At 40.8% G+C, this 17,457-nt stretch overlaps 1 protein-coding gene across 1 annotated transcript; it reads left to right on the top strand.

Moving 5' to 3' along the window:
* The first annotated feature begins 1,915 nt into the window (after positions 1-1,915).
* On the top strand, positions 1,916-15,974 carry LOC115829757 (keratin, type I cytoskeletal 13-like). Its single transcript, XM_030793924.1, has 8 exons — positions 1,916-2,238; positions 2,919-3,048; positions 3,637-3,719; positions 4,887-5,043; positions 5,658-5,819; positions 6,017-6,142; positions 6,564-6,777; positions 15,853-15,974. The coding sequence occupies exons 1-8, from the start codon at positions 1,916-1,918 to the stop codon at positions 15,972-15,974; spliced, it is 1,317 nt and encodes a 438-aa protein (XP_030649784.1).
* The last annotated feature ends 1,483 nt before the right edge of the window (positions 15,975-17,457 follow it).

Below are 17,457 nucleotides of genomic sequence, written 5' to 3' on the forward strand. Positions count from 1 at the left end.
TCTCTCTCACTCACTGTCAAACCAAACTCTCCCCATAGCAAACTCACCCCTCCCCTCTCTCTCTCTCTCTCTCTAAAGATATGTATGATTCTGTTTCATCTGTGAGGGTGGGACCATCACTCTGGGACCAACACACACACACACACACACACACACACAAAGGAGCAAAATGTAAGAAAAAAACAATTTTGCTGCGTGGTTTTAATAACTTTTGACAGGTGCATTTGTTTGCTGAAACAAACTCAACTTCATCTCACTACAAATATTCAGATGAATGCATATCACACTGTGTGCATATGGAACATTTAACTGTCTATTAAAAAAAAAATCATACAACTATAGGGCTATATGAGAGAAGACCCTCAGCCTTCTAGAATCTTCTGTACTTTATACAGTACAGTACAATACACAGTGTTCGTAACAAACTGTCCAACCCCTGTATTTATATAAGACATGCCTCACCTGGGCGTGCTGAGGGGTCAGATTGTCTCTCATTTATCATTTGTTCTTTGCCTCTGAGCATGAAAAAGGCGCTTATATAACACACATACAGAGAGAGAGAGAGAGAGAGAGGAGGGCAGAAAGAGAGAGGGGGAGAGAGAGAGAGAGAGAGAGAGAGAAGTCTTGGCTTGTGTGAATTACCATCGCTAAAAGAAACAAAGTGTGTCTCGGAGGCTTTGGGTTAATGTCGCTTACGATCACTTCAACTTAACCGTGACTGCTTGTCACCTCAGGGCTTCTGTTCTCCACTCCCCGGTGGGAAAGGCCAAACCTGTGCGAACGGAACATGTTTTAGGCAAGGAGAGAAGAAAGAGAGAGAGAGAGAGAGAGAGAGAGAGAGAGAGGGCTCAGTTTCAGTAGTATTTGAAGAGTCCACATGACTTTGGAACTCCCACCCACCACTCTCTCTTCATCTCCCTCTCTCTCTCTCACACACAAACATGCACATACACACACACACACACACATGCACACACGCATGCACACATGCACACACACACATGCACACACACAAATCAGTTCTGGACTCCCATGATTACATAATATGTCCTAGAAGTAGAGACTGGGGGAGTGTAAAATGCCAAACATTCAGGTTTCGACTGCGAGTTGTAGAAAACGTGTTCTCTGCACTGATTTGGTTCTGTTTATATTTTGCTCAGTCGTAGGAGTCACAAGTTGATATAAAAAGTTGACGTTTCCCTGTTCACATCGATGGAGAAACTAATTAAACGATAATGTGTATAATGTTTCTGCAGAGAAACATTCTCCAGTCAACGCACATTGCATTCTTCCTCAGTTTTCTAAACATGAATCATTCCCCTCTCTCTTTTTTCTCTCCTTCTTTCTGCCCTTTTTTCTCACTAGTTTTGTTGTTTGCCTGCGTTTTTTTGTTATTTTTGGCGTATTTGTGTTTTTCGCTCATATCTGGATGGTATATGTTTGTACGCAGCTTCATTCTCTACGTGCTTGGGGAATTGTTCTTAGAGAATTCTGTTGTGTTTCACACACTGTTGATGATCAAGAGTAACATGAGGCTCATCAAATGCATCAAAGGGTGTGTGTGCAGGTGTGTGTGTGTGTGTGTGTGTGTGTGTATGCATACCTGTATCCAAGTGTGTGTGTGTGTGTGTGTGTATGCACAAACTGCCACGGCACATTTTAGGTACACCCCTGTCAGCACATTCCTGAGGTCCATGGAGGAGTACATGAGCCTGTCATGTTGACATGCCCCACCCACACAGAGCTCGGCTATAAGTCGGGGGTGTGTGAGCAAAGTCCAGGGACCACGTCTGTGCCCTTCCAGCAAAGCAAACTCTCGTTTTCTCCTCTACCAGGCAGACAGGCAGGCACGCACCTCTCTACTCATCCCTCCTCTCTCCCTCTCTCTGTTCTTGTCGTCATGGCATCTCAAGTCATGTCCAGTAGTTTCTCCAGTAGTTTCTCCAGTCGTGGGGGATTGGGACTGAGCTCTGTGGGGGGCCTGGGTGTCGCCCGGGCTGGGAGCGTGTATGGGGGCGCCGGAGGCAAAGGAGTCCGGATCTCCTCCTCTTCCAGTTCGGGGAGATTCGGAAGTCTTTCCGTGGGCTTTGGTTCCGGAGGTGGCGGTGGAGGAGGCGGTGGAGGCGCCGGGTTCGGGGCTTTCTCCATGGAGGCCGGGGGCGATTTTTCGGCCGTCACCGTCAGCGAAAAACAGGCCATGCAGAACCTGAATGACCGCCTTGCGCGCTACCTGGAGAGGTACTGCATCCACACCCCCCCCTCACATGCAACTCAATCTATACGCATTAAACAATATACATCATTCCCTTATTCCATATTCCACAATATGCATTATGAAGCATCTCCCCAATTCCATATTCCACAATAAACAATACATGTCATTTCCCTGGTACTGTGCACAAGGACAGATATATAGTAAATACGTGCAAATACATTCGATAGGTTTAATATGCTCTTTACAATGAATCACAATGAGAATCAAAATTTGTAAAAAAAATAAAAATAACAATAATAATGATAATAATAATGATTAAGAGCAAGTTTTGTTTCAAGGAATTTGAACAAGTTTGAACAAGTTTTTGTGATGCAAAATGTTTTAAACGCGTTGTCGCAGTTAGATTCCTGAGGTCTGTGTTAGGTAAACTGTTTTTTTAAGTGTATTGTTTGAAAATGGTTTCAGGGACACTTTGAGTCTTTTGAAACGGATTTTTGTTTCAATCAGCGATGAAGCAATAATTCATTGAATCAATGCTTCAAATCAGAAATTCTTTTTTCTTTTTTAAATGCCTGTTTTTTTTTTTTTATTTTCGGTCTTCAGTTTTCCATGTACACTCTATATTCCTCTTTATATCTGTCGTGACTGATAAGACTAGTCTGTGAGTAGAGGAGAGGGTGTCTGATGACTTAACTGTGTTTAGGGTGAGGACACTAGAGGAAGCCAATGCTAAACTGGAGGCTCAGATTAAAGAATGGGGACTGACCCACAACAAAATTTCCACCCCTGACCTCGGAGCTCACCATGCTGCTATTGACGATCTCCGTGCCAAGGTAACACACACACACACACACACACACAAGTGCATACACGTACACACACACACGCACATACACGTACACACATACACACACATGCAAATACACGCGCGTGCACACACACACACACACACGCACACACATGCACACACATGCAAATACACGCGCGCACACACATGCACACACACACCAAACCCCTGCAGCAGATAGATGGAAGAGACTGATGGTTATGACTAGCTCGGTGAGAGGCGCTGAAGGAAAGGAGAAGGTTTAGATTTTGGACCAGGCAGTGAACAGGCACACAAGCACAGCCGCAAAAAAACACAGTTATACAAACAGAGACAGACACAGAGAAAAATAGACAGAGAGTCAGTGACAGAGGCAGAATAAGGAACATTCAATCAAAAATAGAGCATTTTAGAACAAGTGAAAGGAATAGCAGAACAAGCAAAGAGGAATGAGTGAAGGGTCTTGAATCATTAGAAAGAGGAAAATAAAATATATTCACATGTTCAGTTGGAAAAGGTAACTTCACATGCTGCTTTTGACTTCTGACAAATGTATAAATATAATAATGCATTAAATTAATTGTGCTTATTTTAGATTCTGGCCGCTGGAGCAGTGATAGGCAATCTATCCATTCAGATAGACAATGCCAAACTAGCAGCAGAAGACTTCAAGATCAAGTGAGTTCAATACAAACCTTCTCTGTCTATGACTCGGGTAGCAACAACGCACTTGAGGAAGTGGTACAAATAATTTTGCTCTCAAACTGTTCGGGGAATCACAATATCATTGAATTAGTTTCGTATTAAACCTTTCACAAGAACCTCTCTTGAACACTCTAATCATTTAACTTCATACAGTTTATGTAACGTTAATACACCTGTAGTTCCTTGCTTTTTATTTAAATCATGATTAATGGGTTGTTTTTTTTTTGCTTGGAGGCAAAATGGAATGATAATTAAACTGTTGGCTGTTCATCTGAAAGATTAATGCCAAAATGCAGAACCAGTACAATCGCTGGGTTAGAAACAGTTTGTGGTTTGGGTTTTCTGCTTTTTGCTGTGTATTCAAAGTTGTGTAATAATCTTTATATAATTAAGAGTACAACAATACCTCGAGGGCATGAATGACACCCAAGAGAAAATTGTTTTTTTTTTCTCTCGTTCGCACCTCTTCCTTCTCCTCCATTTTCTCGCTTCTCTTATTTGCTCCTTTTCTTTGCGGCTAATGATCTGATAAAGCTGACATTAAAAAGCAAACAAACAAAAAAAAAAACGGGGTGGGGGCGGCGCCCGCCTAGCCAGGAGCCCAACCCAGGGCCTGTGGGTATGTTGCATCATTTATGCCTGAGTGCTTTCACTTATCAAGTCACGTCAAATTAGCGTTAACCAAAAAGATAACTCAAAAGAAACGACGCGAAATCAAGACATTTCAGTACCTCTATAACATTTAAAAAGACACTCCCTTTCTCAGCTACGCCCTTGACCTTTTTTTTCCCTTCATTTTGATTTTCACGCTTCTGTTACTCGTTTTTATCAGTTTATTGATGATTACGTGTTCGGAAAAAAGCGAGGAAGACCGAAGGAAGCCGCTGTTGAATCATGGTCGTTCCGTTTTCGCCAAACATTTTTGATTCTGGGAACGTTCCCACAGCATTTTTGAATGTTGTAGGTGAATATTCTGGAAACAATTTTCTGTTTTGTTCCACTGCAATTCCCAGAACATTGTATTAACCATGGATTGTTGTAACACGGTCATGCGCTAAACATTTTAGAATATTTTGGTGACAGTCTACACGACGTCGAGATTGTATTACCGAAAAGTGACAGTCCCTGGTTCTCTCTCAGGTACGAGAGCGAATTTGGCCTCCGTCAGTCAGTGGAGGCAGACATCGCGGGGCTGAGGAAGATTCTGGGAGAGATCTCTCTAGTGAGGAGTGACCTAGAGCTTCAAATGGAGGGTCTTTTAGAGGAGATGGCTTACCTGAAGAAAAACCACACAGAGGTGAACCTCCTCAGATTAGTGTAAACACTAAAGTTAAAGCGTAACACACAGGAGGAGGTAGGGTTTCCAAAGGGTTAGCACAGATAGATAGGAACATTAATAACAACAACAATAATAATAACAACAACATTGAGGTATGTGTTTCCACAGGGCTTTGCAGTCACTGAATTTAACATAACACTTGTGAGGTAACACCCATCTGGGTCTCTGTAAAGCCGCACAGGTCCTAATGTGAGAAATACTTAGCATAGTAATGTGTCAAATGGTTTCCAGTCCATTAGGTCATATTTCTCACAAGGCACTTGACAGCTTTGATCTGTTTAAAGTCTGACAGACCTGTCTCGTCTTGTAATTTAACAATTAAGTCTCTGTTTAAGGGAATTAGAGATACTAAAATGAAATAAATGTCAAACTCGACATGTGTAAATTGAACTGTTACTTTGAGAACAATTAGAAAGTTGTTATTTATAAGTTAGTCAGCAGTAATAAAACTTTTTTTTTTTTTTTTTTTTGTATAGACAATGTGTAAATGTTGAAAGAGTAATGTTCATCAGGAAGGTTATCTAGCGGGTGGGTGGAGTCTTCAATGTTTACGTTATATCTGGGTTGTCTAGGAGACAATATCGTTCAAAACTCAGCTGGGAGGTCAGGTCCAGGTGGAGGTTGACGCTGCCCCAGCCACGGATCTGAACGCCGTCATCTCTGAGATCAGGGCGCAGTATGAGAGCCTCGTGCTCAAGAACCAGAGAGACGCTGAGGCCTGGTTCAACGCCAAGGTACACACATGCATATATATGTATACACACACACACACACACACACACACACGCACCTTTAAGCACCATAGATTGTGTAAGTAATTTCCTTCTCTGTAATTTGTTCGTAAAACTCTATTCTGACCTCTTTCAGAACTCTGTCTTCTCTTTAGGAGTCTGAGCATCAGTCAGGCTTTTGTCTTTGTCTTTCCCTCCAGGCTGAGACGCTCCAGCAGGAGGTGAAGAGCCGTAGTGAGGTCCTGCAGACCAGCAGCGTGGAGCTGAAAAGCGGTACAACCACCTATCGTGACCTGGAGATCCAACTGCAGGCAATGCTTTCCCTGGTAATGAACTACAAACATGATCCCAACGTAAATACAGAACAGTAGTAAACAAACAAACAACTAAACAAACAAAAGGTACTGACCACCACTCAGTAGAGAGGCTACAAACACTACAGCCATTGTTTACCCAGCAGTATTATATACTAAATATATCTGTGCTAATGGACAACACGGTGGCCACCCCAACACTCTGAGACAGTTTTTTCCCGTCTGGAGGAGCTTGTATATTGCATAATACAGACATATATTTACATATGCCAAAACCCCCCCCCAAAAAACCCTCAACAAGGTGTTTGTAACTAACCCAGGCTCTTTGTAACCACACACACACACACACACACACACACATACAGAGAAACTCTGTGTTCAAGGCTATGTGAGTAAGATGTTGTGTGTGCTGGTTGATTTCCTGCCCCTGCAGAAAGCATCTCTGGAGGGAAGTCTGGCCGAGACAGAGGTCCGATACAGTTCCATCCTCCAGAACCTGCAGGCCACCGTGACCAGCCTGGAGGCCCAGCTGGCTCAGATTCGGGGCGACACCGAACGCCAGTCGATGGACTACCGCTCCCTGCTCGACATCAAGGCCCGGCTGGAGATGGAGATCGCCGAATACAAACGCCTCTTGGAGGGTGGTGGTGACGTGTAAGACTCTGATAGCCTTTCTAATACCCCCATGACGTTTCAGAACTGTAATGGGAACACTGTTAACCGTTACCAGTCTTTTTCATTATCAGAATGAGGGTGTTGTCGCTTTCTTAAATATCCCGTATGGATCTTTTGTGGCTTTCGAAGTAGTTTCGTACCTCTCTTTTACTCCGTGCCAGGTTTTATGAGACACTGTTATTTCTCACAGGAGAGTTTGACAAAGCCGTTCGGAATTTTATAGCTCAATAAAAACCACTCCAAGTCATTATTCTTTCCCTCACTTAAAATGGGGAGACTCCCTGACCTTTTGCTTAAGCAAACTTCAAAAGCAAAGGGTAATGTAAGAAATCAAAATGCCATTAAAAAGCCATAAACAGACCTGAAATACTGACACAAGTAAAAAGCCATAAACAGACCTGAAATACTGACACAAGTACATTTTTACATTAGGTCATGGGCAATTTTTAAAATTTTTTTTTTTTGCATATTGTTTGGACAGGAATCCAACTAAAATGTCAGTTACTCATATTATGGGTGTTGTTACCCACTCAGCCTCAAGATGGCGTTATTGCACTACAATCCAGTGGATGAAAAAGACACTCCAATTCTTCTTGAACTACCATAGTAGAACCAGGTTAATCTTTCCGAACCCACTGTGTAATCTGAATGATCAAACAAAAAAAAAAACTCAGATAAACAGTTTGGGACTGAATAGGTTATCTTATGACGGACACAGATCTGAGACATGATTCTGAGAGCTCTTAAACAGGAACATCTAAAACTGCTAAACAACTAAAGTGTATGCAGTTGTTTTTAAATGGGCCCGGTTCAGATCAACACAGTCCCAGATAAGCACCTGAGTGCTGGAGTCAGATGATGCGTAGTCAGGGTGAGAACAAAAGAATTTGGCAGTTTGGAGAGTGACTTCACTGAAACCACCAGATGTTATGTTTCATGTGTGTATACACTGTTAATGTGTGTGTGTGTGTGTGTGACGGGATGTGTTTCTCTGTGTAATTTCAGACTCCCCATGCAATCTACAAGTGTGAGCTCAGGTCAGTATCAAAGTATAAAGTTTACTGTTTAATGCAGTGGGGTTTTTTTGTTGGTTTTTTTTTTTTCAGTGAGCATCCTTATCAACTAGAACTACTTGCCCAAATATTCAATCAAAACAAAACAAAAACACAAAAGAAAACAAAATATTTATTCAAATGAAAATTTCACAGATTTTCATCAGTGTTCATTACCATCAGAACCACATTAAAATCTGCCCAGTCATATTTTCATTCAGTTCAGTTTGCAACACACCGTGGTGTAGTGTACCTTTTTTCTTTTTTTACCCAAACTAATTTTAGCTAAACAAATTCTTTTTTTTTAAGTAGCTTCAATGTCACCTAAATTCTGCTAGTGTGAAATAATTTGGTATATTAAAGTAGCTTTCTCAACACCAGTATCAAATATATTTATTAAAGAAAGCTAATCTGTTTTTAGCATCAGCTTCATCTGTTTTCTCTCTCTCTCTTGCAGTAACCAGGGTGTCTTCTGTACCCAAAAGGGAAACCACCGTCAAAAGGTGAGGTCATTTCTGACCGCTGAACTTTGACACCGCTAAAGTGACCTGACCTTACAAGTATTTCCCTCTTGGCGTGAAATGCCCTTTCACACTAAGTGATGAGAAGCTACCTCTCCTCAAAATTCTCACCTTAACCTTTACGGCATCAGAGGTAAAACGCATATTAAATCACCTTAAAAGGGCAACCTCTGTCAAGTCCCTGTATCACGCGATCGGAAACATGCCTTTAGCTCTCGCGTTTTCTGCACGCGGTGTTAGTTTGTTAGTTTGAACTCATATTTTGTTTTGTTTTGTTTTGTTTTGTTTTGTGTCTGTTTGTCTTTTAGTTACATCACATCGACAGTTGAAAGTTCAGGTTTGTTAAGAGCCTTCTTCCAAAAAAACCCCTTATACCATACATACTTAATCCTCATCAAATATACTTGTTACTTGTATACTTGTTACTTTACATATACTTGTATGTTAACACTAATATATTACTCCTCATCCAATACACTTATATGGTTATGATAAAACATAGAGATTCATTTGGTTCTGATCTGTAGTCTTTGTTGGTCACACTCATAACTTTGTTGAATGTACATATTAAACTTGATTTGTGACATGGGTTTTTTTTTAGTGCACTGTAAATATCTGTGTCAGAGACACTATACAAATGAAAATTTTTGTTAACCCAGCCAGAAGCGTATTCTTTGATCTTTTGCGTCATAGTCAGGTAATATTAACGTCTGAGGCCTTAGTTTCCCTGTTTTTTTTTGTCCGTTTCTGTTTGTAGTGTCCCACCTTCCGCCTGCCAAGACGGTCGTGGAGAAAAGGTGAGGTGACGTCTGACCTTTTGCCCCAAAATGACCTTTCCCACGAATGACACACTTTCCCTTTCGCTTCCCCTTCAGTTGAACCAAAGACACTTCCCTCCCATCCTACTCACTGTTCACCGATACCCCGTGTATTAAAGATGCTTTTGACCTTAACCTTGACTTTAACCTTGGCCTTAGCCCAAGCCTTGCTACATCCTCTAAGACAAAGAATATCAGTCTGGTAACCTGTAAAGCACACAGTGCTTAAGCGTGGACTTGCTGTCTGTTCATTTCACTCATATCTACTGTGTTGTGTTTATTTCTTCTCCAGTTATGCCACATCTTCTTCCACCAGGAGCTCAGGTTTGTCAGTCAAAGTCAATCAATATCAAACTGTATGTATTTATGTATGTATGTATGTATATATATATATATAATGTGTTTCTGTGTATTTTATGTATATATACATTTCTGGATAAACCATCATTTCAAAATAGAACGACCCCTCTGTGGTTGCAAATAAACCGTCTCATTTCATGCTTAATGACTACACCTCACCTTTTCTTCCCTCACCTTAATGACACACCAGTGTTCTCTGAGACCTCACCCCTCAGTCTGTGCTGGGCATTTCAGTGATCTCTCCCACCCATGCGTTCACACCCGGCATGATTTCTGATTTAATATACAGTCATGGTGTGGCCAACAACTTGGATTATATTATATTATATTATATTATATTATATTATATTATATTACATATTCAGATCCACAAACTGAGTGAGAACATCAGTTTAAGACTCAGCCATTCAGTATCCAGCACCTACAGTACATGCACTAAAGGGGTTGTTACACTCTCTTACGGTTATTCGTTTTGAATGGTTATGAACTGAGGGGGTAGTTACACTCTCTTACGGTTATTCGTTTTGAATGCTTATGAACTGAGGGGGTAGTTACACTCTCTTACGATTATTCGTTATGAATGCTTATGAACTGCTGACAGCTTAGTTGATATCAGGGCTGATTTGAAGTGTCCTGTTTGTCCTTCATCAGCTTATGAGATGTCATCCAGTTCCAGCCTCACTAGGGAGACCAGCGGTTTGGGGTGAGTTGTCATCCGGGTGTTGACCTTTGACCTCGCCCCGTCGACTGTCGGATTGACCAACCAAAGTACAAGAGTCCCCTTTTGACCTTTTATCTCTTGTGAATCAAACATCTGTATGATCCCAAACATGACCTGAACCGTAACCTTGACCCTTCATTTAAACCGAGCAGTACTGTTAGCCGTTGTATTGATTTGTTGTGTTTTGTTTGAACTGCGTTTGATTTGTTTTTATTATGTTTGCACGTCTCCAGCTACTCCACCACTATCCTCGAGACCTCAGGTTTGTACGAAAAAAAAAAAAAAAATATTGATATTCATTATGGAACACATTTCTTACTATCCCTAATCGTTTTGGATTTGATTATTTGTTAAATAATTTAAGAAACCCGATTTACATGATAATTTAAAGATACATTGTCTTAAACAAGATTTGTTGTGCGTGGTATACTTATGTAAACAGATTCCAGAGGACTCACATCGTGTGTTTTTCTCCCTGTTTCTTCTTCTCTCAGCTCCCGTGGCGATAAGCTGCATTGAGCCTGCCAAGGAGACGAGGTGAGGTGACATGTGACTGGTTTTCACCAGAAATGACACGCTTTTCCCTTCTCACACGGCCACTTTTACCACTCTGACCAAAGATACTTCCCTTTGACCTTAAGCCCAAGTCTGACCGTAATCCACAACAAAGAGTTTCAGCGCATTAATCTGTCGATCACACCATACTGAAGTACTGACTGTGTTGTCTTTTTTTGTGAACTGAGTTTAAACGCAATCTGTGAACTCATTTTTTCTTGTGTTGCCTCCTTTTGTTATCAGTGAAATCTCTCAAACTGTCGTCGAGACCTCAGGTTTGTACATCGCCCTCTCTCTCTCTCTCTCTCTCTCTCTCTCTCTCTCTTTCCATCTACAACTATATACATATAATCTCTCTTTCTCTTTATGTGTGTATATATATATATGGTGTGTGTGTGTGTGTGTGTGTGTGTCTGTATTTTATGTGCACATTCATTTCTGGATAAACCATCATTTCAAAATATAACAACCCCTCTGTAGTTGCAAATAAACTGTCTCATTTCATGCTTAGACCTCACCTTTTCTTACCTCACCTAAATGACACACCAGTGTTCTCTGAGACCTCACCCCTCAGTCTGAGCTGGGCATTACAGTGATATCTCCCACCCATGCGTTCACACCCAGCATGAACAAAAAAAAAAAGAAGAAGAATATTCATTATGGAACACATTTTTTACTATTCCCAATATTTTTGGATTTGATCCTTTGTTAAATAAGTTAAGAACCCAATGTGCATAGTAATTTAAAGATACATTTTCTCAGCAAAAGAGACACACATCATGTGCCAAAGCATTGAACATATTCATTCACATACTTGCGGTCTGGGTTCTTTATTGGAACAGTCATATGTTCTTCTGAGATAAACATTCAATAATTCTGAAGTTCGGTTGTATTGACTTTCACAATGAAATGGAGTGTCTTCATGTGACGTGGACGGTAATTGTTTTGGTTAAAGACCCTTTCCCACCGAAAGCTTTGGGGCGCCGGGTCGGAAGTGGACTCTCTGATATTTCTTGTGCGTGGTATACTTACGTAAAACAAATTCAGGAGGACTCATATTGTCTGTTTTTCTCCCCGTTTCTTTCTTCTTTCAGCTCCCGTGGTGATAAGCTGCGTTGAGACTATCACGGAGACGAGGTGAGGTGACGTGTGACTGCTGTTTCCAGAAATGACACACTTTCCCTCTCGCAGCCACTTTTATCACTCTGACCAAAGATACTTCACTTTGACCTTAAGCCCAAGTCTGACCGTAATCCACACCAAAAGAGTTTCAGCGCGTTAATCTGTCGATCACACCATACTGAAGTACTGACTGTGTTGTCTTTTTTTGTGAACTGAGTTTAAACGCAATCTGTGAACTCATTTTTTCTTGTGTTGCCTCCTTTTGTTATCAGTGAAATCATTCAACCTGTCATCGAGAGCTCAGGTTTGTAAAACGTGATGTACTAAATCACTGTTATTCTCAAGCTATTTTCCCTGCCTTTTCAAAATTCTTTTTTTAGATATATAATAAACAAAAACTGTGTTTGTTTTCGTTTGAGCCAATCTAATCTGTTCCTTTTTTTTTATCTCCCTCAGTTACTGACGTAGTGTCCGCCTCCCAGGTCGTCGAGGAGGCTTCTGACTTGAGGTGAACTTTGACCTTGACTTTCATCTGCCTCTCAGCTGCTGCTTGTTTGTGTCGACCGGTGATGTGCCCTAATCTGCTCTATCGATTGTTTCTCTTTTGGGTCGAACGTGCTGTTCACTTGACCTGTGACCTTAGCTGTAGCCCAGAGGCTGAGTGTAACTCGCTCGGGGGGGGGGGCGCTCCATTTGTCCGAAGGAGAGATGTTTTCACGTTTATTTGTTGTGTTCTCTCTGTGTGCTATGTTTGAATTCTCTAACTGGAATCAAATTAAACTCAATGGTGTCTCTCTCTTTGTCTCTAGCCAATCTTCATCTGTCGTCGTTGAGAGCTCAGGTTTGTGAAAAGCCCTCACCTTAACACACCAACGTTAAAATTAATTCATTTTTCCATATTTTCTCCTAAATTTCCTCAATTACCAGTTCCCTTGAACACTTATATTAAACAATATATATAACAATATATATAACAATATATATATATATAATTTATTTATTTCAAACACATTATATTCTTTCCACTTCATCTGATAAATTATCACATCAAATCATAGCCCCCCCCCCCGGCCATGTGGTTATGAAGAAAATCATTATTTAAGCCTATTTAAGAATTTTAGGGTGTTACTTTTCCCACCTGAAATTTTATTGGTTGTTAACCTTGACACTTTTCTGGCAACCCAGCTCAACTATTCCAGCCTTACGTTCTCATTGGACATTGTCATCTGTCAATATGTCTGTATTTTTTGTAATGATGAGTATCATAAAACTGTCAGTACATGTATTCATACCCACAGAAGCCTTCATGTCATGAGTAAAGGACTTGACAGTCATGAATCTTTGCACTGCATCAACATCGTATCCACCGAAGACACTAACCAATCAAAAATCATGCACCCTGTTAGGTTTTGGTTATCCAATGCTAGCTTTAATGAACAAACTTCCAAAGGTCCAGTTCTCCTAAGTTCTTATCCAGTTTGTTCTGTGCCCCCCCCCCCCCCCCCCCTTCTTTGTTTCTACTGTAGAGTCCAGCTCTCAAGTCATTGAGGAGGCTGCAAGCATAAGGTGACTGTTTACCTCTATCTCCTCTGAGACCCCCCCCCCCCCCACCCCGTCAGCTGCAGCCTACCCCACATCCGTTACTCATGCTACTTGTGCTGTTTACCATTTCTAATCTGTATTGACTCTTGTTTTGCTCCTGTTTGCTCTTAAACTAATCTTAATCTAATCCTAATTTTAAACCTAATCCAAACAACAGATGGAGATTGTTAGTTCTGAGGAAGGATATTTTTTTTTCCACCGACTGACTGATTATATTTTTCTGTGTACAGTCCTTGTATGATGACACTAAACTCATATCTTATGTGATATCTGTCTCTCTGACTGTTTATAGCTATTCAACATCTTCCAACATCGAGGATGCAGGTTTGTAACCTTACTCTACATTCATTTTGAGTTTTCTTTAGCACATGCACATGTCTTAATTGTATTTCTGAAGTGTGAAAGAACATAATTTCTGAATAATTTCTGAGTAATGTCATATTTTCTCAAATTTGCTATTCCACCAAAAGTCAGGGGGACCCGTGTAAGTGTGACGAAAACATTTAAATTTCCCCATTTTTACAGGGTTTGTTTGTCTACTTTTGGCCTTAATTAGTACTTAAACGCATCACGAAGATTTCCAACTAGTTTCTAGTAGAAAGAAAACAGTTTTATCCTCTGAGGATCAACTGAAGCGTAATGATTAATATGGAAAACAGTCATCTTATTCTAATACCAATGTCCTATGAAGCCTTGGACATTTGGCATTTAAAAATAGTGTCATGGATTCACTTTCAGTCTGCTGCCTCCCATATTGGTTCGTTATTTATTGGCTGGGCCTATAAAATGGCTCTAACGTATGTTTGTGGTGACAGGGTTCAGTATTTTTGGAGCTGTGTGTGTTCAGCCACACAGTTCAGCCACGTGTGGTGAAGGTGCTACTCTCCCATACTGAAATCACACAAAATTCTGAGGAGCATGTCTTCTGACTTTTGGTGAATCGGTGTTGGGTCACGCTAACTTTCAGAGGTCCACTTTCCATTTATTCCAACCCAAACTGCCCTTTTTCTTTGTCCCCCCTACAGTAATCGCGGAGTGCGGCTCTCAGTCCATCGAGGAAGCGCTTGAAACGAGGTGAATGTTGAAAATCGACTCTTAGAACTGTCTCCTGTGTATTGAACACGTGTTCGTTCGAACACTCGCCTCATAACGAGGATTCACTGTTGGTTAACATGAGGAGGGCCCATTTTGACTGGTTTCTCTCTGGCATTAAATTGTTGATGTGATTTGTCTTGTATGTTCCTCCAAAAAAAACCATATTTTTTGTTGTTTACCTTTCAAAATCCACTCAGTACATCAATGTGTGATTTTAATGGGGGTTTGTGTATGATTTTAATGGGAATGAGAGTAGCATCCATAACAGGATACACTACACTGTGGGCCCTGTACTCTCAAGTAACAGGCTGTTGTTTTTTTTTTTGTTTGTTTGCTTGTCTTTTTAGCCGTATGACATTTTAAAAGTCATTCATCTGGAAATTCAATGTCAACACAGTCCTTGACATTATTGGCACAATAAATCGGTACAGTTTTGTGTGTATTTTAGGTTGTTGCCGAAAATCTTTTATTAAAAAAAACAAAAAAAAACCCAAAACAAAGCAACCCCTCCCCCCAAAACCCTCCAATATTTCAAGTGTTGAGGGACAATTTATGAGGGACAGCAGACAAATATTGTGGCAAGAGTCAGAATGAGTCCAAATGACAGAAAGAGCGACTGACCTTTTCTTTGAACGTCAGCCTCACCACTGAGTCTGAACCCATTAGTTCAGGCGAGGGATGTTGTTTTGTCGATTTGCTGTGTTTTTAATGAACTGTGTCCGAAGTCCCTCACTAACCATAGACATGTTTGTAATGTGTGTCTCTCTGTCTGTCTCTAGCTTTGAGGCATCTTCTGTGATCGAGGGATCAGGTTTGTTAAAAAGTTCTCAGCTCCATATAAATTCACACTTATTATACAAAGACTAATCAAATATTAATCACCATTAAGGATATTTCATAGATCCAGAAACTCAGAATAGCTCTATGTGGTACAGGATGTATTGACTTTGAACTTGCATGTGATCATTACGTTTGATCACATGATTTAGTTGATTTTATCCAGCGTTCCCAATCAAGACTAGCATATCCCGTTAGGAATTTAATGGATGCTCTGTTGTTTAGGCCAGGAGGTAAAATATGAGTTGGTTTTCAATAACCTAAATTACGCATCGCTAACTTTAATCAAGACGGATAAACAAAATGGAGTGAAGCTGTTAATGCTTCTTGTTTGAAGCTGACCAGTTCTTCTTCTTCCTCACAGTTACAGAAGACCAGGTGTCCTCCTCAACCATTACGACCACGGTGACGATGGTGGAGGAGGTGGTGGACGGTGAGGTTGTGAGCACCTCCACCAAAACTGAGGAGGTGGAGGTTGTGGGATAAATTGGCTAATTCCATGTAAAGAAACTTCCAGAAAGATTCTACAGGAGGGGTCTTGGCTACCTTACATTAAAAAAAAGGGTCTGCTAATCCTAATCTGGGGTTGTTTCTTATGCACTATATGAGTTGTTGGATATTCTTCACTGTTTCTGTGAGAGGGGAATATCTCCCAAAATACAGCAATAAAATGAATTGTTGAGTGGACTCAAAACATGTGTGATTTCCACCATCTTATCACGTAAACAGTTAAAATATAAACAGTAAAAATGAACATCTTAATTTACTGAAGCTGGGAAAATACAGACAAATAGCTGATAAGACTTCAGGATGACATCATCCTTAACTTTCAAGGAAATTGAATATTATTTTAGTATGCAACATTGCATTGAAGAAAGAGTTTTTTTTAAATTTGGTTTTATTTTTCTTATTTGTGTGCATGTGATCAATGAATTAGGCTAATCCTAACTTCCTCTCCTACCCATGTTCATGCACATCCAACACCATTTTCAAGCAAAGGCCCACGACTCAATTCAAAATGCCCCCCCCCCCCCCCCCCAAACCCTTTCCTTCTGTCCTGTTTGAAAATAACTGGATAGAACAGGATAAGTAATCTGGTGGTAGGTTACTCCCCAGTTTCCAGAACATTCACAGTTTTTGCAAGTCTGTGGGAAAAGTGAAGTGGAGGGTCTTGTCTGTAGGAATGGAATTGGATACTGAATTGGATACTGAATTGGAATTGAATGTAAGGAGGGACCTGACCTAAACTAACCCACAAACACATAGGAGGTCACACATACATGAGAAGGGATATGGTTTAGTCGAGCTTAAATGAGTTCACCAAAGCAGCGCACTTGCAGCTGGATGTAAAAGCAATAGGCTATGTCCAAAATGGTAAGTCACTCGTAAATCATCGTTTACTAGTAGGCAGTAGGCGATTTGTTGGGGGGATGCCATCTCCCTTGTTAGCAGAAATGACCAAAATGCATCCCCCTTAACCTGCCTATAAATACTCCATAGAGTAGCATCAGTGACCATCACCCCAAAACCCCCTCCCCCAGTGGGGAACTGGGCCATCCCCCCTGTTAAAAAAAATAACAAATCATCTACTGTTAGCAGGCCAATGTAAAGTTCAAAATTTCGAACAGACTGAGACTGTCTCCAAAATATCATCAGTGCCCTCTTTAAAAAAAAAACCAAACAAAAAAAACTAGGTGTCTGTGTCACCCCTGGATGCCTGTACCCTCATTCACACACGATGAATACTCCAGAAGAAAACTAAAAAGGAGAGAATTATACTGTATGATATAAAATCCGGTCTCATACACCAAATCCTTTCACAAAGCAAGAGAAGGGAGTCGCCATCTGTTTATGGCTGGTTTCAACGGTCTTTGCACTCCACACAACAATGCTCCCGAGATTGATCCTAAACAGCGGGAGTATTATGTATATGCCGGCGTATTGCGCTCTATGCAAATAGATTAACGCC

Source organism: Chanos chanos, chromosome 16, assembly GCF_902362185.1.
Source record: "Chanos chanos chromosome 16, fChaCha1.1, whole genome shotgun sequence".
Lineage (NCBI taxonomy): Eukaryota > Metazoa > Chordata > Actinopteri > Gonorynchiformes > Chanidae > Chanos > Chanos chanos.